The sequence below is a fragment of the Kogia breviceps genome, chromosome 4, assembly GCF_026419965.1.
Source record: "Kogia breviceps isolate mKogBre1 chromosome 4, mKogBre1 haplotype 1, whole genome shotgun sequence".
NCBI lineage: Eukaryota > Metazoa > Chordata > Mammalia > Artiodactyla > Physeteridae > Kogia > Kogia breviceps.
The window spans coordinates 178,154,953-178,179,911 of record NC_081313.1 but is presented as its reverse complement, the minus strand read 5'-3'; the positions used below and the strand labels follow the sequence as shown (position 1 = coordinate 178,179,911).

General features: G+C 58.1%; 1 protein-coding gene across 1 annotated transcript; it reads right to left on the bottom strand.

Annotated features, from left to right (window-relative positions):
• Window positions 1-18,365: 18,365 nt before the first annotated feature.
• Window positions 18,366-24,722, bottom strand: NDUFA11 (NADH:ubiquinone oxidoreductase subunit A11). The gene is made up of 4 exons (XM_059059871.2): window positions 24,296-24,722; window positions 20,163-20,255; window positions 19,928-20,050; window positions 18,366-18,548 (listed from the first exon to the last, which is right to left on the bottom strand). The coding sequence occupies exons 1-4, from the start codon at window positions 24,390-24,392 to the stop codon at window positions 18,436-18,438; spliced, it is 426 nt and encodes a 141-aa protein (XP_058915854.1). The 5' UTR covers window positions 24,393-24,722; the 3' UTR covers window positions 18,366-18,435.
• Window positions 24,723-24,959: the final 237 nt, after the last annotated feature.

The window sequence follows — 24,959 nt, the reverse complement described above, 5'->3', positions numbered from 1 at the left end:
ATAAAACCACACACGTACAGTCAATTAACCTTTGACAAAGGAGGCAAGAATATACAATGAGGAAAAGTCTCTTCAGCAAGTGGTGTTGGGAAAGCTGGACAGCCACATGTAAATGAATGAAGTTAGAACACACCCTCACACCATACACAAAAATAAACTCAAAATGGCTTAAAGACTTAAACATAAGACATGACACCATAAAATTCCTAGAAGACAGCATAGGCAAAACATTCCCTGACATAAATTGTTCCACTGTTTCCTTAGGTCAGTCTACCAAGCCAAAAGAAATAAAAACAAAAATAAACAAATGGGACCTAATCAAACTTACAAGCTTTTGCACAGCAAAGGAAACCATAAACAAAAAGAAAAGACAACCTACAGATTGGGAGAAAATATCTGCAAATGATGGGACCAACAAGGGATTAATCTCCAAAATACACAAACAGCTCGTACAACTCAACAACAACAAAATAATCCAATTAGAAAATGGGCAGAAGACCTAAATAAACATTGCTCCAAAGAAGAAATACAGATGGCCAATTGGCACATGAAAAGATGCTCAACATCACTCATTACTAGAGAAATGCAAATCAAAACTACAATGAGGTACCACCTCACACCAGTCACAACGGCCACCATTAAAATGTCTACAAATAACAAATCCTGGAGAGGGTGTGGAGAAAAGGGAACCCTCCTACACTGTTGGTGGGAATGTAAGTTGGTGTAGCCACTGTGGAAAAACAGTGTGGAGGTTCCTCAAAAAACTAAAAATAGAATTACCATATGATCCAGCAATCCCACTCCCGGGCATATACCTGGACAACTCCATTTTGAAACGATACATGCACCTCTATGTTCATAGCAGCACTATTCACAATAGCCAAGACATGGAAACAACCTAAATGTCCACTGGCAGATGAATGGATAAAGAAGAAGTGGTAGCTACATAGCACAGGGAGATCAGCTCGGCGCTTTGTGACCACTTTACAGGTGTGGGATGGGGGGTGGTGGAAGGGAGATGCAAGAGGGAAGAGATATGGGGATATATGTATACATATAGCTGATTCACTTTGTTGTACAGCGGAAACTAACACAACATTGTAAAGCAATTATACTCCAATAAAGATGTTAAAAAAATAAATTAATTAATTTTTAAAAAGTGGTACCTATATACAACGGGATACTACTCAGCCATACAGAAAGAATGAAACAAAGCCATTTGCAGCAACATGGATGCAACTAAAGATTATCATACTAAGTGAAGTTAAGTCAGAAAGAGAAAGACAAATACCATATGATTTCACTTGCATGTGGAGTCTAAAATATGACACAAATGAACCTATCTATGAAACAGAAACAGACCCACAGACATAGAGAACAGACTTGTGGTTGCCAAGGGGAGTGGGTTGGGAGAGGGATGGACTGGGAGGTTAGGGTCAGCAGATGTAAGCTTTTATATATAGACTGGGTAAACAACAAGGTCCTACCGTCTAGCACAGGGAACTATATTCTATACCCTACAATAAGCCATAATGGAAAAGAATATAAAAAAAAAGAATGTACATATATATTTGTATCATTGATTCACTTTGCTGTACAGCAGAAATTAACACAACACTGTAAATCAACTAATCTTCAATTTAAAAAAAATTGATTAAATAAAAATCTGACTCGGGATTTCCCTGGCGGTCCAGTGGTTAAAAGACTGTGCGCTTCCAACGCAGGGGGTGTGGGTTCGATCCCTGGTTGGGGAACTAAGATTCCACATGCCGCAGGGCGCAACCAAAAAAACAACCACCACCACCACCTTTTATCTGTACAATAAGATATGTGCCTTTTATAATATCTAAGTTATAGTAATAAAGCACTAAAAAGAAAAATCTGACTCCATTTTAGTTCCGACCTTTTACTTTAACTCTGTGCTCCTGTTGTCTGTATTTAAACATGCTGACTGCACCCTTTGTAAAGGATGTTGCCTACAGCTTGAAATATACAGAATAGCCTGACCATGACCTGACCTAACAGAGAATAACATTTGTTTTCTTGGAGGTTTACAGGAACATCGTGACCCGACCTTGACCTGACCTACATGGACAGGTGCAAGAACAAAGGATCTGACACCACGCCCCTCCCTCGCCTGGCCTTTAGGAGTGCTTTGCTGAAACCCTTGGAGGAGTTTGGGCTTTTTAAGGCAGGAGCCACCCGTCTCCTTGCATGGCCCTGTGGTAAACATTTCTCTGCTCCAAACTCTGACGATGTTTCGGTACTGTTTGGCCTCACTGTGCGTTGGGCACGTGGACTTACATTGGGTGGGTAACACATTTACAGAGGAGCCCTACCCAAAGCTGCTCATGGCTCACTCCTGCCAGGCAGAATTATCTGGTGACTTATTAAAATATAACTCATGAAGGTCACTGTGTCCTCAGCCCAAGGCCAAACCCTGATGGGCAAGCCTTCAGCCTTCGCACAGCTGCCCTGCTGATATGAAAACTGAGGTCAAGAGATGGTCACTCAGAATCTCAAGGGCACAGTGGGGTCTCCAGCTACACAAGCTGCTCTGCCAGGAACACTCTTTGCTCGCCCCCACCGCCCGTCGGCCACCTTGTTAATCCCTAGTCATCCTGCAGAGCTCAGGGCAGACACCTCCTCCAGGGAGCCTCCCCGGATTCCTCCCCTGTCCCCTGAGCTGAATCAGATCCCTCCTCTGGCCCCCCACAGCTGCCTGGTGTCCCCCATCATAGCTTTGGCCACCCTGTGTCATTTCCTCTGCTGGGCTGACAGCCTCACGAGGACAGAAAAGCCGGGGGAGCACGAGAGTGGGGAAGAGAGAGTAAGAACTTGGGCTGGGGCTTCCCTGGTGGCACAGTGGTTCAGAATCCACCTGCCAATGCAGGGGACATGGGTTCAAGCCCTGGTCTGGGAAGATCCCACAGGCCGCGGAGCAACTAAGCCTGCATGCCACAACTGCTGAGACTGCGCTCCACAACTACTGACCCCGTGCACCTAGAGCCTGTGCGCAACAAGAGAAGCCACCGCAGTGAAAAGCCCATGCACTGCAACGAAAGTAGCCCCCACTCGTCGCAACTAGAGAAAAAGCCTGCGCACAGCAACGAAGACCCAATGCAGCCAAAAGTAAAAAACAAACAAAGAAAAAACTCTATTTACTTAAAAAAAGAGAAAAGAACTTGGGCTGTATCTCAAGGATTTAAAACCCCAAAGCAGGTCTCTTGTGGAGGGGTGGCAGGGGGCGGGGCACTGCCTATTATTCCATGTTTGGGATCAGAGTTTGGCTGGCTCTGTCTGCAACTATGCTGGGTGGGGACCGTGGTCCTGCCTTATACTCACTGAGAGAGCTGAGGAGAGGGACTGCCCTTCTCAGAGCCTCAGTTTCCCCCTGTATAACATAGGGCCTGTACTAGCACTGCCAAAGCTCCCTTACTGGCTCTAGAAGGAATGAGCTCCCCGTCGAGGGGAGGATCCAAGCAGGAAGGTTCCTCTGTGGAAAGAGTTGCTGTTCAACGGCGCTTTGAGATGCCCCAAAGGAGCCAAGGAGGGTCTTTATCTGCCCTGGGGCCAGGCCAGGAAGCTTCCAGGAGGCCTCTGTCTGGCAGCTCCTGGTGGGCTGGGTCTGCAACCAGAGGGAGGCCCTGGTGCTGCTTTTCTCCCACCTGCTTCCGGGCCCTGTACTTCAGACCCACTCGTCTCTGTGTGGCAGCTGGGTGATGGGGGTGGTCTCCACACACATCTGCACCTCAGGACCCCCAGACCCCTACAGTCCCCGGGAGTTCCAGCCATCTGTCACCAGGTCGTGGGTGGGGTGCAGGATGGGGCAGGGGCAGCCGGGGGTGGGGGAGGGCACAGATGAGGATCTTTCCGTACCCCGCCTGCCTGAGCCTCCCACAGGCCTGTTACAGCCTGAACTTGACTCCAGGAGGCAACAGGAGGCTGGGTCGGGGAAGGTCAGTAACTGTAGCCAGGCGGAGCCCCAACCCGGCAGAGCCCCAGTCCCAGCTGAGCCCTGATCCAGACTGAAGAGAAGGGGAAGTTGGTGACTGGGGTTCATGGGGGGCATTTGGGGCTCCTGATCACCGACATTCCTGCCCACCCACACCCCTCCAGCAAGTCCTGTCACTTCACAGGGACTGGTGATAAAAACCATGTGTGTAACTGAAACACAGGTTACCTGCCGCCCATCCAAATCCCCCGCTGGACCAGCCTAGGGAGTTCCAGCCCCGCCCAGATATCAGCCCTGGCGGCCGAGGGGCACACCTGACCCTCTCCTCACCCGGTGACCCCCCCACCGCCCCTAACATCCTCCTTCTCAGAGTCCTCCTGCCACTGTCCCTCCCATCATTTAGCTTTATGGCCTCAAATCCACCTGTTCTGCCTACGATTTTTGTTTTTTTTACATTTAAACATTAATTAATTAATTAATTAATTTTATTTTTGGCTGCGTTGGGTCTTTGCTGCTGTGCATGGGCTTTCTCTAGTTGCGGAGAGTGGGGGCTACTCTTTTTTTTTTTTTTTTTTTTTTTTTTTTGCGGTATGCGGGCCTCTCACTGTTGTGGCCTCTCCCGTTGCGGAGCACAGGCTCCGGACGCGCAGGTCTAGCGGCCATGGCTCACGGGCTTAGTTGCTCCGCGGCATGTGGGATCTTCCCGGACCAGGGCACGAACCCGTGTCTCCTGCATCGGCAGGCGGATTCTCAACCACTGCGCCACCAGGGAAGCCCGTGGCGGGGGGCTACTCTTCTTTGCAGTGCGCGGGCTTCTCATTGCGGTGGCTTCTCTTGTTGCGGAGCACGGGCTCCAGGACCGCGGGCTTCAGTAGTTGTGGCATGTGGGCTCAGCAGTTGTGGCTCGCGGGCTCTAGAGCACAGGCTCAGTAGTTGTGGCTCACGGGCTTAGTTGCTCCGCGGCATGAGGGACCTTCCCGGACCGGGGCTCGAACCCGTGTCCCCTGCAATGGCAGGCGGACCCTCAACCACCGCGCCACCAGGGAAGCCCTCTGCCGAGGATTTAATTTCAGACTTTGTTGACATTTTTGCCTGCCTCACACAGCTGGGAAGTGGAGCACAGGGTGGGAGTAGAGGGGGTTGGGATTTGAACCAAGGCCTTCTGGCCTCGGCATGTGTCACCAGACCAAACACCAGGCCCTGGGGTCCAGCCTTTGGGGGCCAGAGGAACCCCCTGCCCAAAGCCAGAGAGAGCCGAGAGACTTCCTGACTCTCTCTTGGGGAGGCTCGCCTGGCCAGTGCCAGGTGGGGCCTCCCTGGAAAGGGGTTGGTGCCAGGGCCAAGATGTGGGACTGGGATGGTGCTTGGGTACAAGGAGGGGTGCCCTGGTGTCTCTTGATGTTGGCCGTGGTGGCCGGGGCTCAAAGAGGGTTCTCATTCCCCTCCGAGCCTCATACAAACTTCCAGAAAGAGGGAGACAGAGAGGTAATCAGCTGCCAGGCATCAGCTCAGTTGGAGGTGGCGACCACACCGTACCCACTGGCCCTGCCCCAGCCTGCAAGGAAACCCTCGCCTGGCCCCCCGAGGGCCCCGTCTGCCTCCCAAGATCCTGGCTCATAGGAGGGCTCCAGATGTGAGATGTGCGTGGCAGGGGAGCCATGGGCCCAGCGAGGCTGGCTCAGGCCCAGGCTCACCGGTGGGCTTGGCACTGCAGCCGCCCACCTCACCCACCAGTGAGGGCCTGGCTCCAGTCAAAGGCATCACAGGGGTCCCCGGGTTTCCGCTGAGGCTCACAGAGTGCCTGGACTTCACCTCTGCCCCCAACTCAGTCTCCCTTGGCAGAGCGGCAATTTCCCCCAGCCCCAGAAGGTTCTGGAATGTTCAGGAAGGCCTCATTTAACGTCAGAATCCACCTGCAGCCCCTAACTGGAGGAGCTGGGCTGCCATCTGGCCTCAGAGCTCTTGACTCCAGGAGCTTTGGAGTCTCTCCGGCCGGCAGCTGTGTGACCTTGGGTGAGTGGCGTAGCCTCTCTGGGCCTCAGTCGTGTCGCCTGCAAAACGGAGCCCATGCTGGTATCCTCTTCAGGTGATTATCCTCCCACACCTTCTCTGCAAGGCGGGATTGTGGGCAGGGGCTGGAAACCCACAGGCCTGGGCCTCAGTTTCCTCTCTGATGGTATTTGAAAGGATATGGCTTCTCCCTGCCTGGCGTCATGGTGCATGGGGCTGCTGTGTGCACAGGGGGGCGGGGGAACTCAAGGTGACAGAAACCTGGCATCCCTGTGCTGCCCGCCCCCAGCCTCTCTTCACCAGGGCCCCATGGCATGCCGGGGTCTGCCTGCCCCGGCACCCCAGCCCGGCCGGGTTCATGGGGCTTAAATTTCAGCCTGTGGTGGGTTGAGGAGGTGTGGGCCGGACACGCTTCATTTTCCAATTTCTGGAAATGAAAGCTGTAGGGCCACCTATTGTCGAGCGGGGAAAAAAGCCTGTTGCAAAGCCGTGCGAGAAAAGAACAATAGCGCCTAGGTGCACTGCTGCTGCCGGGACAGAGAATTCCAGGGGCTGCGCCGGGCCGGGGAACAAAGGGCCTTTTCTCTCTCCCTGGGAAGTCTGGTGGAGTGTGTGTGGAAGTTTTGGGGTCAGAAAAGCCAATGAAGGTATTTTGCAAGAAAGAAAACGGTTCCGAGAAGATCTGTCGGGACAAGGAGCCAGAAGAGCATACGTTTTGTTGGTTTGTTTTCAGAGGATGTTTTCCAATTTTCTAAGACACCTGTCCCTCCACTGGCTAAACACTGAGCCAGGAATGCTGGCAGCCTGGGCACTGGGCCCGGCCCTGCAGGGAGCATATGGAGATGCCATGTGGGGAAGGTGTGCCCAGAACTCCCCCACCCCCCTGCCCCCATCACTACTGGCGGTCTCCAGAGAGCAGCAATTTCCCCCAGTGCAGGCGCTCCAAATGTCCCAGAAGTTCTCATTTACAGCTGGAATCCCACCTGCAGCCACTTGGGTCTCAGAGGACCAGCTGCAGCCCCTGGCCCAGCCCCTCGGCCTGCAGGGTGACAGTTCCGGGGACTGACCTCAGAACGAGGGGAGAGCCAGGCAGGAGAATGTCAGGCCACATCGGGCTCATCCTCTGCTCCGGACCCTCTCGTGGCCCCCACCGATTCCCGAGGCAGAGCCCACAGGTTCTGCTGCATCTCCCCCAACACGTGTCCTCACTCTTCATGCCCCAGGACCTTTGCACGTGCTCTTCCCGCTGCCTGGAACTCCCTCCACACTGACAGCCACCTGGTTCCCTCAAATAGCTCCCTCTCAAAGCACTTTATTTCTAACTGCCCTCTGCCGGCACTCCCCGTCCCCTTTCCCTCTTTATTTTTCTCCACAGCAATGGCTACCATTTAACCGGACCATGTATTTGACTTATTTCTGGGATTTACCGTCTTTTGCCTCTCTCCCCAACCAGGATGTCAGCTCCGCGAGGGATCTTGGTCTGCTTTGTTCCCTGCTGAGCCCCAAGCACCCTGAACAGTGCCTGACACACAGGACAGCCTTAATAAACACGCCTCGAATGGACAAATGGATGAACAGTATTAAGCACGGTGGAAAAATCCTCTGGTTTCCTGGCTTGTCATTGCCTAACCCAAGACTGGGAGTCCTATGGAGGCAAGGCCTGGGTCTCCAGCAGGACTTGGCACTCAGTAAATAGGTGCTGAATAAATGACGGCTCTGGGAGTCCCCACAGACAGAAGCTTGGACTCTTACTCGGAGAACTGTAAACAAAGACGCCGGGGGACGCCGGGCTGTGGAGCAGGAGTGACTCTTGTCCCACCCTCTTCCCTGCGCCCAGCCCCGACTGCCCCTGGCCACGGGCTGTCTCCAAGGGGCCTACAGGGGAGGTGGTCCTGACCCTGGGCAACACGGGGCGGGCGACATGGGGCTCGGAGGGAGCCGTAAGGCACGCACAGGCAGGCAGCAGGCGGGAGAGGAATGCTCTGGCCGACAGGAATGAATAAACAGGCTCCTTGGATGTCAGAGGTTGGGGGGTGGGGGACGCCTTGAACCTCATGCTTGGCTGAGGATGTTTGGACAAGGCAGGCGGCCAGGTGGTGTCATCAAGGCTAAAATTAGCCTCCGATTCCCGCTTAACCCCTCCCTCCTGGGCCGGGAGGCCGGGACAGGCCATCACTTCAGTGAGCATTAACTTTGTGCCAGGCCAGGCTCCTCTGTTACATGAATGCATTGAATCCTCTCAATGACCCCGACAGTCGGCACTATTATTAGCAGTATTATTGTCAATCCCCATTTTACAGGTGAGGAAACTGAGGCACCGAGAGAACACTTGGTGTTCTCACAGCTCGCGTGGGGCAGGGCTGGGATTTGAACCTGGGCTTCGGGGATGGTGCTCTCACCATCGGAGCCTTGCTGAAGGCTGGGGGACACATCAGAGACCCCACGCAGTGGGTACTTGGGGGCGGTGGGCACACGCCCCGCCCCCCCTCCCCTCTCCCCCAGGGACCTCTTCAGAGCCCCAATTTCAGCATCCAAATTCAAATATGTCCATTGCGGTTGGCAGCTAGATGCGGCCTCAACTTCTCCCATCCACACCTGGGCCCTGATCCCAGGCTCCCCCCGGAGCCCCAGGTCCAGCACCTCAGAGGGAGACACACCTGACAGGGAGGCCCCCAGGGTCCCGTGGGGCCGGGGTCCCTCTGATCGGTCAGTGTGGATCAGCGTCCAGGTGTTTGCCCATAACGCAGGAAGGCCAGCCGAGGCCTGCTGTTCACCCAGCAGGACCAGGAAAGGGCTGCCAGAGAGAATCCAGCTGAATCTGAACTTCAGGTAGAAAATTAATCATGTTCTAGTGTAAGTATATCCCACGTATTGCGTGGTTCATTGCTTATTGGGAGTTCAAACTTCACCGGCCGTCTGTACTTTTATTCGCTTAATCTGATGACTTCAGCTTCCCAACGCCTGCAGGCGGGCTTCGAGGAGGTTAGATAAGCCACAGGAGGCGCTGGGCGGTGAAGGAGACTCCTGCCCAGTTCCTCAGGGCTGGAGTGGAGGGAGGACTGGCTGGGGGAGGAGGTGCGGGAGGTGCTTCGGGGCCTCTAGTCCCCACCCCCACCCCTCCGGGTCCTGCCTGCTCCGCCCAGTATTCATATTTAGTGACGGTCACTGGGGCAGAGTGTGGGCAGGGAATACCTGGGCCTGAGGGGCTCCCGCAGCTGGCGGCCTCATTAAAGGGGACTAGATGGCGAGTCGGGGTGGCGGGTGGGGGTGGTGGTGGGGTGTCCCTGCCCACCAGGGGTCCGGCCTGGGGCAGGAAGTGTCCAATTTGGGGCTGGGGTAGGAAGCAGACCCCCACTGCACCCTGCCATTTCCTTCTGCATTGAGACGGGAGACCAGGGACTGCATCTCTGGATGCTTTTACCGGATTGCACCACCACCCGGGCCAGGTCCTTCTGGGCCCCCGAGTTCCAGATGCTCAGGGCCGGGGTGGAAGGGGTGCTGCTCTGGCCCTCCTGGCTTCCTCCCACCCTCTGGCTCCCACGTGCCTGCCTGGCCCCGTGTGGTACCCGTGGGGGTTACTGAATTCTCAACAGCCAAGCTTTGCTGCAGAGTGGCAACCGAGGCCGGGAGAAGGGGCTGATTGGCCACCGGTGGCAGGGCTGGGACTGGAACGTAGGACCTTCTTTCTCCCAGCAGAGTCGGTGCTCCTGGCCACATCCCATTTTCTCTCTTACTTCTGAGCCATCTTCCCTGCTGTTCCTCTGGCCTGGGTCACTCTTTCGCCCTTCTCCTGGAAAGCTCCTGTACGTGCTTCAGCACCCCTTTCTCCCTGGACACCCAGGCCAGGTCAGGTGCCTCCTCTGGGTCCCCCCTGCCCTGTGCCTGTGCAACCACATTACAGCCCTGGTCAGCACAAGCTATAACTGCCTGTTCACGTGTCCGTATCCACCACTGGACTGTGAGCCTTGGGAGGGTAGACTGGGTCTGTCTTGGTCATCGCTACCTCCCTAGCGCCCAGCACACGGCCTGGGACACTGCAGGTGGAAGTGCTCTGGAGTTAGTCACGGGGCCTTGGTTGGCTCTACCCCCATTTGCTGTGTGACCCTGGGCAAACAGCTATCCTTCTCTGAGCCTTGGTTTCCCCATCTGCAAAATGGGGTACTAGCACCTCCTTCCTAGCCTGAATCGTACAAGAGATGTTGAACCATGCTTGGCTCCCAACAGGAGGCTCAACAAAGGTTTATCTAAACATTTAGGCAAGCTAAAACCACAACGAGGGGGCTTCCCTGGTGGTGCAGTGGTGAAGAATCCCCCTGCCCATGCAGGGGACACGGGTTCGAGCCCTGGTCCGGGAAGATCCCATGTGCTGAGGAGCAACTAAGCTCGTGCGCCACAACGACTGAGCCTGCGCTCTAGAACCTGCAAGCCACAACTACTGAAGCCCTTGTGCCACAACTACTGAAGCCCGTCTGCCTAGAGCCCGTGCTCCGCAACAAGAGAAGCCACCGCAATGAGAAGCCCGCGCACCGCAACGAAGAGTAGCCTCCACTCTCTGCAGCTAGAGAAACCCCGCGTCCAGCAACAAAGGCCCAACGCAGCCCAAAATAAATAAATTAAATAAATAAATTTTAAAAAAGCAAACCACAATGAGGTACAACTGCACACCCACTGAAATGCCCCAGAGCTGAAACACTGACAACATCAAACGCTGGCGAGGATGTGGAGCAACAAAACTCGGGTTCGTTGCTGCTGGGATGCAAAATGGTCCAGCCACTCTGGAAGGCAGTTTGGCGGTTTCTTGCAAAATGAAACGTACTCTGACCATAGGACCCAGCACTCACCCTCCTTGGAATTCACCCAAAGGAGTGGAAAAATGACGTCTACACAGAAACCTGCACGTGAATATTCATGGTGGGTTTATTCATAATTGCTGAAACTTGGAAGCGACTCAGACGTCCTTCAGCAGGTACACGGATGTAGCACATGTAGCACATCCAGAGAATAGGAATGTTATTCAGCGGTAAAAAGAAACGAGCTATCAGGCCATGACAAGTCGTGGAGGCAGCTTAAATGCATGTTACTAAGTGAAAGAAGCTGATCTGAAAGGGCTACAGACTTTGATTCCAACTACAGGACATTCTGGAAAAGGCGAAACTAGAGAGACAGGAAAGGATCGGTGGCGGCCAGGGGCGGCCGAAGGAGGGCTGAGCAGCCGGAGCACAGAGGATTTTTCAGGCAGTGAAACGACCGTGCGTGATGATATAATGGCGGATACCTGTCATCACACATCTGTCCCAACCCACAGAATGCACAACACCAAGTGTGAACCCATATCCCAATGTTCACAGCAGCACTGTTTACAACAGCCGAGACACGGGAGCAACCTTAATGTCCATCGACAGATAGACGGATAAAGAAGATACGGCGTATACATATATATACAGTGGAATACTGCTCAGCCATAAAGAAAAGAATGAAATGATGCCATCTGCAGCAACACGGATGCAACTAGAGATCATCATACTCAGTGAAGTATGTCAGACACTGAAAGACAAATACTATATGATATCATTTATATGTGGAATCTAAAAAGATGATACAAATGAACTTGTTGACAAAAGAGAAATGGGTTCACAGACATGGAAAACAAACTTATGGTTACCAAAGGGAGAAGAGAGATAAATTAGGAGTTTGGGATTAACAGATACACACTACTAAACATAAAATAGATAAACAAACAAGGTCCTACTGTATAGCACAGGGAACTATACTCGGTATCTTGTAATAACCTATAAGGGAAAAGAATATGAAAAAGAATATATATGTATAACTGAATCACTTTGCTGTACACTGAGACTAACGATGTAGTAAATCAACTCTACTTCAACAGAAAAAAATCACATCTTTAGAAAACCAAAAAAAAAGAGTGAACCCTGACGCCAACTATGGACTTCAGTTTATAACAATGTATCGGTATTAGTTCATCAAATGTGACAAATGGGCTTCCCTGGTGGCGCAGTGGTTGCGAGTCCGCCTGACGATGCAGGGGACGTGGGTTCGTGCCCCGGTCCGGGAGGATCCCACGTGCTGCGGAGCAGCTGGGCCCGTGAGCCGTGGCCGCTGGGCCTGCGCGTCCGGAGCCTGTGCTCCGCAACGGGAGGGGCCACAGCAGTGAGAGGCCCGCGTACCGAAAAAAAAAAAAAAATGTGACAAATGGAGCACACTAATATAAGACGTTAAAAATAGGGGAAACGGTGCATGCCCGCTGGGGGAGCAAGGTGCTATATGAGAACTCGGCGCTTTCTGCTCAATTTTCCTATAAGCTTAAAACTGCTCTAAAAATATCAAGTTTATTACTTAAAAAAACTTTCAGGGACTTCCCTGGTGGCCCTGGTTAAGACTCCGCGCTTCCACTGACAGGGTCGTGGGTTCGATCCCTGGTTGGGGAAGTTCTGCATGCCACAGGGTGTGGCCAAAAAAAAAATTTTTTTTTCAGGAAGGGTGTGAATATATTGACCCACATGCACAGCGACATTCATTCCAGGTTTTGCCTCACATCGCCGTTTATACCAGGGAATGTGCTTTAATGCAGATAACAAACAATTCAGCCACAGGAGGGAATATTACACAGCCGTTAAAAAGCCAGAGACACTTCTTAATGGAAAGAAATCTGGGACCTATTGTTGGGAGGAAATCGGATGGGCTGCAAAACAGCAGGCACTGACAGTGTGATGCAGTTTCTGTGAGGGGAAAGGAAAAATATACAGATGCGCTTGTTTGGGTGAGAAACACTGTGGGAAGGAGAAACGAGAAACCGGCCCTTGGGCTCTGGGGAGGCTGGGTGGCTGCAGTCTTTCGTGAACACGCTTTGGTATATTTTATACTGCGTGGCTTGAGTCTGTTTTACCTATTGAAAAAAAAAAAAACTTGTAAAATACATTTTAAAAAGACTTCTATGGGGACTTCCCTGGCAGTCCAGTGGTTAAGACTCCACACTTCCATTGCAGGGGGCACGGGTTTGATCCCTGGTCAGGGAACTAAGATCCCACATGCTGAGAGGCATGGCCAAAAAGGTTTTTTTTTTAAAAAAAAGGCTGCTGTGAAAAAAAAGGGGGGGGGCAAAATAAAAGCATTTGGATGGACTTTAAAAGAAGGTGGGTTCATGGGGGGAATTTTAGGCCAGGCCATGGGTTTGCCTGCAGCTGCTCCATTTGGGCTGAAAGCCTCCCTCGGCTCCCAGAGCCTGGCCACCCCTGGCTCACACATTTGTTGCTCTGCATCCGGAGTGTTCAGAGCCCGCGGGGACCCTGGAGGTGAGATGTTGGCTGGTCTGGGGTCAGGCCTGCCTGAGCGCCTCACACCTGGGCCGACCACCCAGCATTCCGGGAAGGCCCTGGGAGGCGTGGCTGGCTCCAAGGAGGGACCTGTGAGTGCCAATGCGGGGCTGGGGGCCCAGCCAGACCTCTCTGGATGCCAAATCCAAGGAGGGCCAGAGTGGAGGGACGGAGGGTGGGTGACTGGAGGGGAGCTACTGGAGGCCCCCGGGCAGCCCGGTGGCTGCTGCGTGCCTCAGTTTCCCCACGGGCAGTCACTCTTTGGCCCAGGATGCTGGAGATGGCCTGTATCCCGGGCACTGGGGGTTCCCCTGGGTTCTGAGCCCTGGATGTCGAGCCAGACAGGGTGAGAGGGGGCAAAGCTCTGCCGCCCACTTCCAGAGCCCTGAAGCGACGACTAACCCCGCTTCCGGCTTCGAGGGTGGGGTGGTGAGGGCGGGCCGGGGCCTCACACCCCCACCAGAACCCAGCCAGGAACCCTCGGCTCCCCCTTTCCCGAGGCTCCACCCTCCAGTCTCCTTCTTGCTCGTTCTACCCTCCCCTCGGTGTGGGGGCCCCGTGGGCACGGCACTCGGGGCCCCTGCTCCCTCCTGGAGCAGCCCTTTCCGGGGTGCTCAGATGGGCCAGGACCTGACGTGCCTGCTATGGTGGACGCAGGTTGGATTCCAAAGTGTCTGCCCTGACTTGCCGTGTCCACCTGGGAACATGCCAGGCTTTGGCCCTTCCTCTCTCTGGCTGGGTTTCACGTCACCTTGGTTTTCTCTCTGGAGCACACTCTTTTTCATTTACACGTTTGTTCATTTTACTGTTTTACTTTTTTTTTTTACTGTTTTACTATTTCTTCCTTCAGACCAAAGGCCGAGTTCCAGGAAGGCGGGGGCCTTGTCGGTCTTGCTGGCTGATGGGATCCCAGGCCCGAGTCTCTGCCTGACACAGGTAGGTGCTCGGTAAACACTTGTTAAGTCTTGGCTTCGAGACCCTCACGACACAGACGGTTCCTACCTGTCCCCGCCTGCCCCCACCCCCCAGCAGCCATCATCTATGGGGGTGAAGTGAGTGGGACCCTGCCCAGAACAGGGCTGGGCCATGTACTTACAGAGCCCTGCTGTGTTCCTAGGCTGGGTGCTGACCCAAGGGTATAACAACCAGGATATGTCCCATGCTCTACTAAACAGTACACAGGAGGATGACGGGGGATTTGGAAGCTGGTAAGTGTGATGGACAAAAAGAGAAGAGGGTAAATGGCGTGTGGGGCGCTGCGGGCTGGGTGGGGCACCATTTCAGTGGCGTGTCAGGGAGGCTTCAATGAGGAGGTGACATTTGAAGTGAGAACTGAAGGAGGTGAGTTGGCGAGTTGTAGGGGACATCTGCGGGGAGAGACGACCAGGCAGAGGTCACAGCCTGTGCAAAGGCCCCGGGGCAGCACCGTGCCTGGAATGTTGGAGGACCAGTAAGGAGGCCTGTGTGGCTGGAGCAGAGTGAGCGAGGGGGAGAGAGGGAGGAGGGGAGGGCAGGGAGGGGACAGGGAAGGTCATGCAGGGCCTTGTGGGCCGCGGGGAGGACCTGGGCTTTTACCCCCAGGGAGGTGGGAGCCCTGGAGGGGTGTGGGCAGAGGGTGGACGTGACCTGACTCTGGTGCTGCCACTGGCTGTTATGGGGAGGACAGACTGGGGGCGAGGGCGGAGCCAGAGACCAGGATGGGGGTGAGTACCCAGGTCCAGGCGGTGCCGATAGCGGCCGGACCCGGGTGGGAGCTACGGAGGGAGTGAGATGTGGGCAGACCCAGGATGGCCTCTGAAGGCAGAAGGGTGTGAAAAGGGACGAGAGGGCAGAGGACCAGCCTCCAGGTCCAGCAGAGGCAAACGGCAGGCCTGTGTGGCCTCCTCGAAAGCGTCGTGTGTCCTGCAGCCCACGTCCAACGTTAACTTTTTACAGGAATCTTTGACGGTATAACTTTGCTTTTAAGATCACTTGGCCGCAAAAACACCTCCCTTGTCCCATCGGGCTGCTTTTGTTCCTGCCACGGCGACCACACGGGAAGTCTTTCAGAGACAGTCTACAGTGCTCTTTGCCAACAATAGCTATAATAATAAAAGAACTAACACTGGGGCTTCCCTGGTGGTCTAGTGGTTAAGACTCTGCACTCCCAGTGCAGGGGGCGCAGGTTTGATCCCTAGTCGGGGAACTAAGATCCCGCATGCCGTGCCGTACGGCCAAAAGAATAAATAAAATAAAATAACACTGAGTGCCTACTGTGAGCCGGGCCCTGTGACGTCACCTCTTGGGGCCTCCGTTTCCTCACCTGTAAAACAGGACTAATGTGAAGAGCTCACTCCCGGGGCTGTTGTCAGGATTCAACAAGCCCACAAAATGACAGCAACATCACCCTCGACAAATGGGCCCGACTGGCAGGTGGGAAGGGCTCGAAGGGTTTTCTCCTTTTGTCTTACTTGGATGGCTCACATTTTCTCAGCTTGCCAAGAGCTCAGAGACCCGGCCTGGCCTGGAGGGCTGGGTCAGTCCTTGCAGCTTTGTCCCCACTGGCAGGTGTCCCCGGGGCCAGGGTCCTCGGGGAGGGAGCGCCCCACCACTGACCCCAGGCCTGTATCGCTCACCTGCTGTGCCCTCCCCCAGGCCTTTGATCTTGCTCTGCCCTCTGCCCGGGACACCCCTCCCCTTTGTGCACGTCTGCAAACACCTCTTCAGGCCCAGGTCCTCCCTTCTCTGCCTCATCCAGGAAGCCCTCCTGTCGCCCCCTCCCCTCGCTAGTCCAGACTGTCTGGGGCTGGGGGTGGCTTCGTCGAGGCGGGGGATGAGTGTCTCTGCAAAGGTCCTCCGCTGCCCCACGTCGGGGCTGCTGGGGCAGGACGTGGGGTTCCAGGTCGAGGAGCGGGGGAACTGGATCCACTGGACAGGGGCCGTGCCCCCGGGGCCTGTGTGTGGGGATGATGCGGGCCCCTCACAGCCTAGTACATGTTAACGGCTGAGGGGTCGGGGGCTGCCCGGAGCCCGGGGAGCAGCTGCTCCCTCCTGCCCCATTCTGGGGGGGCCTGGGCCGTTGCTGGGGGCACCGCTCCAACGCTGGCCGCCAGCCCCCAAAGGGCTGGGTGGGCGGCTGCACAGCCCTGGCCTGAGCTAGAGGGGAAACCGAGGCCCGGAAGTGGGCTGGGGCTGGCTGGCCGGCCGTGAATGAGCTCTTCCTCCGCTCCGTGGGCCCTTGGACCCGGCACGGGGTTTCGGCTTCAGGAGAGCGGGGGCTGATGAAGGGTGTAGTGGGGAGGGGGGCCCTGGGCAGATCTGGTTCTGGAAGCTACTGCTGTGCGGCGGCTGGGAAGTGACCAGCTGCAGGGCCTTGAACAGGTTCTCCCGGCTCCAGCCCTTGGCGGCCCGATGACGATCACAGGCCCTATTTACGGTGACGGTGACGACGACGGAGCCACGCTACCAACTCAGAGAACCTGTCGCCCCTGCCGCCGCGGCCGCCGGAACCTGACTTCTCTGCGGTCGGGGCAGGGCCACGGTGCCGGGGACCAGGGGGAGACCAAGCACGGTGGGCTCCACCCCCCGTCAGCCACCGCAGGGACAGACCAGGCTGGTGCAGGAGCAGGAGACACCGGCCGCCACCTAGAGGGCAGGGAAAGGGCGCTTCCATGGGGTGTAGCTGTTTTCCCTCTTCAGGGAACATCTCTGAGGGAAGGACCCAGTCATCCCCACTTCCCAGGCGGGGAAACTGAAGACAGAGCCAGGAAAGAACTACGTGTTGGGTTTCGAACGCAGGTCTGGGAGCCCAGAGCCCTCTTGGGCCCTCCCCTCCCAGTCCATGGGCCGGTGGGGCATCTCTACCCTCTCTCAAAGACCCCCAAGTCCAGGCTCGGGTAGCCAGGCTCGGACGTGATCCCGGGCCGGTGGCCGGTCCCAGGCCGCACGCGGATGCTGTCGCCCACTCCCTGGAGGGCGTGCTGGATGAGGGGCCACGCCAGCGTGGAGAGGCTCAGGGTGGCAGGTGGGGAGGCCGAGGGGCCTGGGCTGGGAGGGACCTGAATGGTCACACGGCGGCTGGGGGCATAAGGAAATGGCGGTGAGGCCAGTCCAGCCAGTGGCCGTGGGGCTGGGGCCCTGTGCTCTGCTTCACACCCAGATGAGTTATTAGCTGGGGTGGACAGAGGAGGAAAGCAAGGCTCCAAGCTTGGCTTTCAACCATGTCCAGGCCCCCAAGAGAGGAAGAAGGGAAGGAGGGACAGGCCACACACCAGGGAGGGGGTGCGTGAGGGCGGCGACCAGCCTGGCCTGCTCCTGCCGCCCCCAGGCCGCCTGCAGCGCCCAGACCCCTGCCAGGACCGGATCCCAGCCTCACCTGACCCTGCTCCCTAGGGTGGGGCCCCGAGAGCCCTAATTTATGGCCCACTGAGGTATGCTGGAACATGCCGGGCCTTCCTTTCTGGCTTCCAGGAAGAACTGAGCCTGTTGCGCAGAAAGCGCGGGGCCAGGCCGTGCCAGCGTTCCGGAGCCGCCTAAATCAGCAGGCCTGACGGGAGCAGCGGCAGAGGACCTCGAGTCCCTCTTCTCGTTGCTGCCGCGGGCGCCTGCCCTGAGGTCTCCCAGTGGCCTGTCACCCGCCTGTCGGATGGGGACAAGGCTCCGGGGCCAGGCCGTCCAGGGCTCTCCGCTCCAACACCCAGGAATTTGGAAACGGGCCGTGCATGGGGCCTGGGCGTGTTTTCCACATGCTGTTGGCTTTGGGGGGAGGCCCAGAGAAGGGCCTGCAGGGGGGGGCCGCAGGAAGGGCTGTGGGCCGCAGGGCCCGGTCCCACCCACCATGGGCTCCCGCCCGCCAAGAGGACAGGCGGAGGCCCACGGACCCCTGCCCGACGCCTGCTCCCTCCTCCCTCCTCCGGGGCCCAGCTGGCACCGTCGGCCCCTCAGGCACAGACCCGGATGCCTTATCTCCTGCCGCTTCCTCACTCCTCCAGCAACCGCCCTGCGGCCCTCACCAGCGCTGGCCTGTCACCCAGCCCTCCCCGGACAGGGCTGCACCCCAGAGAACAACGGAGCAGGGGAAACTCACACAGACATACACAGAATTTATTATTCTTAGACGAATTTCAACCTGCCCGAAGTCCCAGGAGGCGGCAAGGCTCACACCTTGGGCTCTGCAAACACCTTCCAGCCCTCCAGCTGGCCCATCTTGACCAGGGCGGCCGTCATGCCCATGTACGCACAGGCGGCAGCTCCAATCCCGTAGCTGTGGGCTGTGAGAGCGGGGAGGCTGGCGTCAGGCACGCACGCGGGCGGCTCACCCATCCCCACCCGGGGTGCCGGCAGTGACCGCGAGAGGACGGCCCCCACTCCAAGCTCAGGTGGCCGGGACGAGCCCCCAGGCCCCGTGCCTTTGAAGATGGGCATGGAAACTGAGGCAGGGAGGAGAGGGGAGGGAGGCAGCAGCCCAGGCTGCTGGGTCCAGGTGCGGGAGAGGACAGACGGCGTGTCGGTCAGTCTCAGCTCATGTCCTGGCTGAGCCTGCCCTGCGGTCCGGGAAGCGGAGGACACGAGACGCCAGTGGCCCGAGAGCGGCCGCAGGAAGGGGGTCTGCCTGCTGGGCGCGGGGCTCACACCCCCATCGCAGGCTCAGGGGTGGTCAAACCCAGACCCCAGCCAAGGTCTTGAAGTGAAGGCCAGGAGGGCGCGGGCCTTCTTCCTCAGCACCCTCCCTCCCTGCCCCGCTGGGACCGGCCACGGAGCCCCAGGCCCTGCGGTTTATCCGTGTGTGGCCTCCGCCCTCGGCGCACCCCGCCCCGCCCCGCCCCGCCTCGGCGAGAAGAGCCGCCTGCTTCCTAGTCCAAGTCCAGGCGGCTCCACTGTGCAACGCTGGCCTGGGGCCTGGCCCACCTCCCACTAGGGAGGCATCCGCTCCCACTTCCCGGGTGCCCTCGGGCCACCTCATCCCCCCTCGGAGCCTCAGTCCTGGCATCTGTAAAGTGGGGATGGTGAGAGTGGCTCCCCTGCAGGGCCCTGGGTGCTGGGAGAGGGGCGGCAGCTCCAAGGCCAGCCCCACCTGCTCTGTGTGTGCTCAGGGGCGGCGGGGCACGGCAGCCAGAGGAGAGACATATGAAGCGAGGGTGAGCGGGGGTCAGGATCACACGCCCTGGATCATACGTGGGGGGTTGGAACAGCGAGAGGGGCCTCCATGCTGACATCTGGGGGAAGGGTGTTCAGGCGGAAGGCACAGCCCATGCCGAGGCCCTGGGGCAGGACGGTGCCTGGTGTGCGGGGGGCACAGCAAGGAGGCCACGGGGCTGGAGCAGAGCGAGCGAGGCGGCGAGGGCAGGGAGGCGATGGGAACAGTCCGCGCGCGGGGCCTTGGGGGCCATGCCAAGTGTCACAGGCAGCCACGGGAGGGAGAGAGGGTGTGGCGAGGTGGGCGCGCGGTAGCTGCCTGAGCAGCAGCTGAAACCAGTGCTACGCTAGCTGGTGGCCAAGGTTCAAAGGTGCTGGGAGCTCTCAGGGCAACAGCCGGCTCCGCAGCTGGACGCGCGTTCTTCCTGCCCGCCGGCCGCCCCCACCGGGCCCAGGCCCAGGCGACAAGAGAGGGAGGAGGGGTGGCAGAGGTCAGGGGCGCGGGCTCACTCACTGCGTGCTCCCAGGGTCAGGCCTCCGGCGCAGCCTCCGAGGAAGTAGTTGAGAGGGTCGTCAGGCTTCTCGCGGACCTGGGCGCTGACGCAGGAGGTGAGGCCGAATATGGCACCGATGGCGGCTGTAGGGGCGGAGGGGAGGGACGGGCCCTGAGTCTAAGTCAGGGGCCCAGACGAGTGCCGGGAGGGCCCCGGAAGGAGAAGCTCACGCGCTGGGCGGGCTCGCTCTCTCACCTGCGGTAAACGTGTACCGTCCTGTCCTCGCCACTCCCTCCAGGTAGGAGGCCGGGGTCCGGAGCACCACGCTGTAGGCGGAGATGATGAGGCCTGTGGGAAGAGAGGGCGGGGAGGCGAGTCAGACCCGGGCCTTGACTGGGGGCAGGCCCTTCCCCATCCCACAGTGACCGCTCCCTTCGTCCTCATGGCAGCCACCAAGGCGGCTCCTGGTGCCACTGCTTGGCCCAGGAGGGGCTGTTTCAGGGCTCACCCCGGGTCCCACAGTCGATGAGCCGGGGCCCAAACCCGGCTCCGAGACCTGGGCTCTCACCCGCCCCCTCCAGCCCCCAGGCCTCCCCCCACCAAGGCCTGCAGAGTGCCACCTGCGTCCCCCTGTCCTTGCTGGCCCCCCGCAGGGCACCAGCCCAGCACACAGCCTCTGCAAGGATGGGCTGGGGCCTTGGTGGCTGCGCCAGCCCCCTGGCCCTGCTCCCCACTCCCACGACAGGCTCCATCCGCCTGCAGGGCCCAGCGTTCCTTAGCAGAGGCTCAGAGGCTCGCTCCGGGGCCGGCAACGCCTCTTGTTCGCCACCGCCGGGCCCGTCCCTCGCCCCTGGCTGGCTCAGCCCCACCACTCTCGTCAGCTCTTACATCTCTGCCGCCAACCCGGCTGCCTGGCCCCTGACGTTGGCTTTTACGTGTGAGGGCCCCTGGTGGGGGCCAGGCCTGGAGCCAAGCGCCAGGTGGGCGGCCAGGCCCGAGGTCCTAGCTTGGGGCATCCCGAGGGAACGTTGACCTGGGCCGTGTGTGGGTCTGGGGTAAGGCTGGGGCAGCCTCGGGCAGCCTCCCCAGCCAGACCCTCTTCGGTGGACGTTAGACCAAAGCCCAGCTGGCTGGCTCCAACACGGGGCTCCCCACCCTCCAGCTGACCCTGCTCGGGGCAGACAATGCACCCCTCCTCTCCCGACAGAGCACCAGGGTGAGCAGGCCGCCAGCACAGACCTCCTGGGGCCAGCCCACCGCAGACAAAACACAGCTGCCACCTGCCGGGCGGCAAGGGCACCCACCGCCCCATTCCCCCTCCTCCGGGCCCAATGGGCTCAGTCCCCTCTGATCCGTTGCTTCGTGGCGGGGCAGCGCGACATGCCCGATGCCACCCGGCAGAGCAGCCTGGAAGCCAGAAGGGTCTGACCCAAAGGCCAAGCGCCACCTTCACCGATGCCCCAGGGATGTGGGCCCCGCCAGGTCCCCAAGCCTGCAGCTTCTGGAGACCTCACAGCTTGCGTGCAGCCCTCACGTGACCTTCCTGGCTGAGCAGCGTTCCCCCCCAGCCCTGGTTGGGGTTCAGCTCACAAGAACTGTGGGGACCTTTTCACACTGCACAGCGGGGGTAACCTTGAGAGCAATCCCGAGGAGGGCCAAGACGGCCACCCCACTTCCCAGACAGGAAAACCGAGCCCCAGGGACGACAAGAAAAGAGCCACACATACAGAAGGCTCCCTCACGCAAGGCACCCGCCTGGGGACTCCCCAGACCGAATCCCTCCTGATCCCACGATGAACCCTAGTGTCCCTGCTCCCCTCAGAGCGGTCGAAGGCTGGGAAGGGGGAAGGGGGCCGGAGTCTGGGGCTCCCCCAAGCCTGCACGGCCCGCCGTGGCCCAACAAACCCCCTTCTTCAGTCATTCTCTCACATGGCCCCACCCCCAAACCCCACCTTGTAAAGAGGCTGAATCAGAGGGGGCTCCCCATCCTGCCTGGGACCTGGGGAGGCATGATCTCCAGAGCTGGGCCAGGAACGAGGAGTTATGATCCTCTGCCGAAGAACCACTGACAAGATTCAGTGACGGTCCCCAAACCCAGTCAGGTCGTGAGTCCTGGCGGGGGAACCTGATTGACCCCACCCCCATTTGCCTGCGGTCCTCCCTGAGGGATGCCCAGTTCACAGGCCACGTGGGACACAGAGTGCCCCACAATCCCAAGACCCCTCAGAAGTCCTTTACCTGGGAGCGGATGACCTGGAAGGCGTCGGACTAGACCAGGGTCAAGGACTGGCCCCCTCCCCCCCAGCAATCATTCAGCAGGTGATGTGCCAGCCCGCCAGACCGGCCCCCCGGGAGCCCACCTAACTCCTCAGACGTTGCAGCCACCCTCCCCAGCACTCGAGAGTCTCTACTGACTCGGCTCCTTCCACAGGCTCCCGTCACCCCCTCAAAAGGCCCCTCCCCAGCCCCTCCGCCTGCTCCTAGTTCCCTCTCAGCCTCCTGAAGTGACCGTCTTGACACGGTGCACGCTCATTCATTCACAATCTGTAACTGTGGGCCCACATACATTCATCCACTCATTTACTGTGTACCTTCCCTCACTCATTAACTCATTCACAAGTCACCCATTCATTCATCCTAGTTACTGCGGGCCTTCCTTCTCTCATTCATTTACAAAGTCATTCATTCACTCACGAAGTCACTCATTCGTTCATCCCTAGTTACTGCCTTGCCTTCCTCCCTTCCTTCCCTCACTCATTTGTTCCTCCAGTTATTGTGTTCCCACAGGGCGCTGGGCTGGGCTAGAGTCTGGCTCCCTGCCCTCCAGGGGCTCACCATCCCAGGGAAGCCAAGTGTGAAACGAGTTCCCTGGGTGGAGGGCTGAGGGGCGGCAGGGATGGAAGGAGTGGGGAGGTGAGGGAGGATCCAGCAGCACGTTTAACCAGGTCCTGAGTGTTGAGTGGAGTTGGTCAGTGAGACAATGCGGGCGGGCAGAGTGTGACACACGCACACAGCGACGCCCTCGGAGACCCCTGGACCCCCTGCATGGCTCCTGGAAGCCAGTGACCACCCCCACAATGAGTCTCTCCATGACCACCCGACATAGCGCCTCTGTCAAAGGTTTCCACCGGCACCCCCTCGAACACCCTCCAACAAGCCTCCTGCAGGCTCGTTCAAGCAGATGCCACAAAACCCACCCCCTGGGGCTCCTCCTTCAGCCTTCCTGAAGACCCTTCAGGAGGACCCTGGAGGCGCATTCCTTGCCCCAGTCACCCCCAGGAGCAGACTGGGATTTGCAGCCCAGCTCCCAAAGACCCCGGGGCAGCTCACCCACCTCTCTAACCTTCAGTTTCCGCATCTGAGAAATGAAGATGATAATGGTGCCTCTTATTAAATACGCAGAAAATGGTAGCGATGACTAGGTCCTAACGCAAAGCCTTCCAGGGCAGACTCAAATTCTGCCAGGCCCTGTTGCAGGAGCTGGAGATACAGAGGTGGCCCCCAAACCCATCATACCTGTGTCTCAGACTGAGATTGGGAAGGAGACTAGAAGAGGCGAGACTCCAGGGTCTCCCCTGCAGAGGACTGCCAGGGCTGTGGGTCCCCTCAGATTCCCCCAAGGCTACCCTTATGGTAGCTGCTGACTCACTTCATTTATCATCTCCGCAGCACCCTTAAGACCCCTCTGATGGCCCCCAATAAAAGTTTCAGATGTCTCTGACCACCCAGTTCTCCTGGATCCTACAAAGACCTCATCCCACTCCAGAACCTTCTCAAACTTCTGCCTTCAGACACCTCAATAATAACCCACGATCCTCCCAAATTATCTCAAAGACACCAGTTGGAAAGTCTCAGAACCCTCCAGCTTCTCTGACCCCGATAATGGCCCCGTCCCACTCCACCACTTCCCACTCCATCACTTTCCCAGAGCCTGGTGAGCGTTTCAATAATAACCTCAAAATGCCAGCACCCAGGGATTTTGACGACCCCAGTGACCAGCTTGTCACATGTACCACGACTTCCCAGGGCCTTCCAACCCTGCCACAGCCATCGCCCCACAACGTCTATCTCACACCAGCGGTCCCCATGGCCGGCTCAGACACCCCGACGATGGTCACGTACCACTCCGCGAGATTCCCAGCCCCCATGGGACCCCCTCGGACTGCTCCCAGTGACCCTATGACCTCTCTGCGCTGTTAGTCCGACACCCCCACAAAGTCTATCTTGTACGAGAGCCCCCCCAGCGTCCCAAGGCCGCCCCAGACACCCCGACGATGACCACTTCCACCCCGCGAGATCCGCAGCCCCTCCAGGACGCCCTCGGACAGCCCCCAGCGACCCGACGGCCTCCTTGCGCCCTCCGCCCTGGGGACCCGACCGGCGCTCACCAGTGGCACCACCGATACTGGTGGTGACGTAGGCCTTGCGGTGGCACTCGGTACCTTCGGGGATGTCCCAGTACCGGTGAAGAAGCGTCTTAGCCATGACGGAACACCCCGAGCTCCGCACCGCAAGACTCTCCGGCTCCCAGCGCCCAAGGGCGGACGCCGCTGACTCTCGCGAGACTTGCTGGGCGGCGCGCTCAGCCTTTCTTGCGGGCGGGACGGCAACAAGAGAGCAACTTTATTGAGAGCCGTGGACGTGGACACGGGTCGCACTCAAGCGCTGGAATCGGGACTGGCGTAAAGGAAGAGCGCGTGCAGCCCTGGCCGATTTCTGGAGGCGGAAACTGAGGCCGATCAGGATCAGTGAAGGCAGATGTCGCTAGTTCAGTTCAGAAGGTCCTGGGTCAGGAATAGTTTGACACCCGGAGGTGGGGCCTAACTAGGGGCGGGACTATCAAAAGTACTAGGCCTATCCACATGCACAGACGATACCGCGGGGCCGTACTCCACTTGATAGGAGAGAGACGTCGTTATGGGGCGGGACGTGGCGGGATGTGGCCACTCCCAGGGCCCGAATCTGTGGGGAGGCTTGGTCACGCCCCGTGGCCAGTCTTAAGCCAGAGTCTGAACAGCGTGCGACTATTTGGGGGCGTGGTCAGGTTCAGGG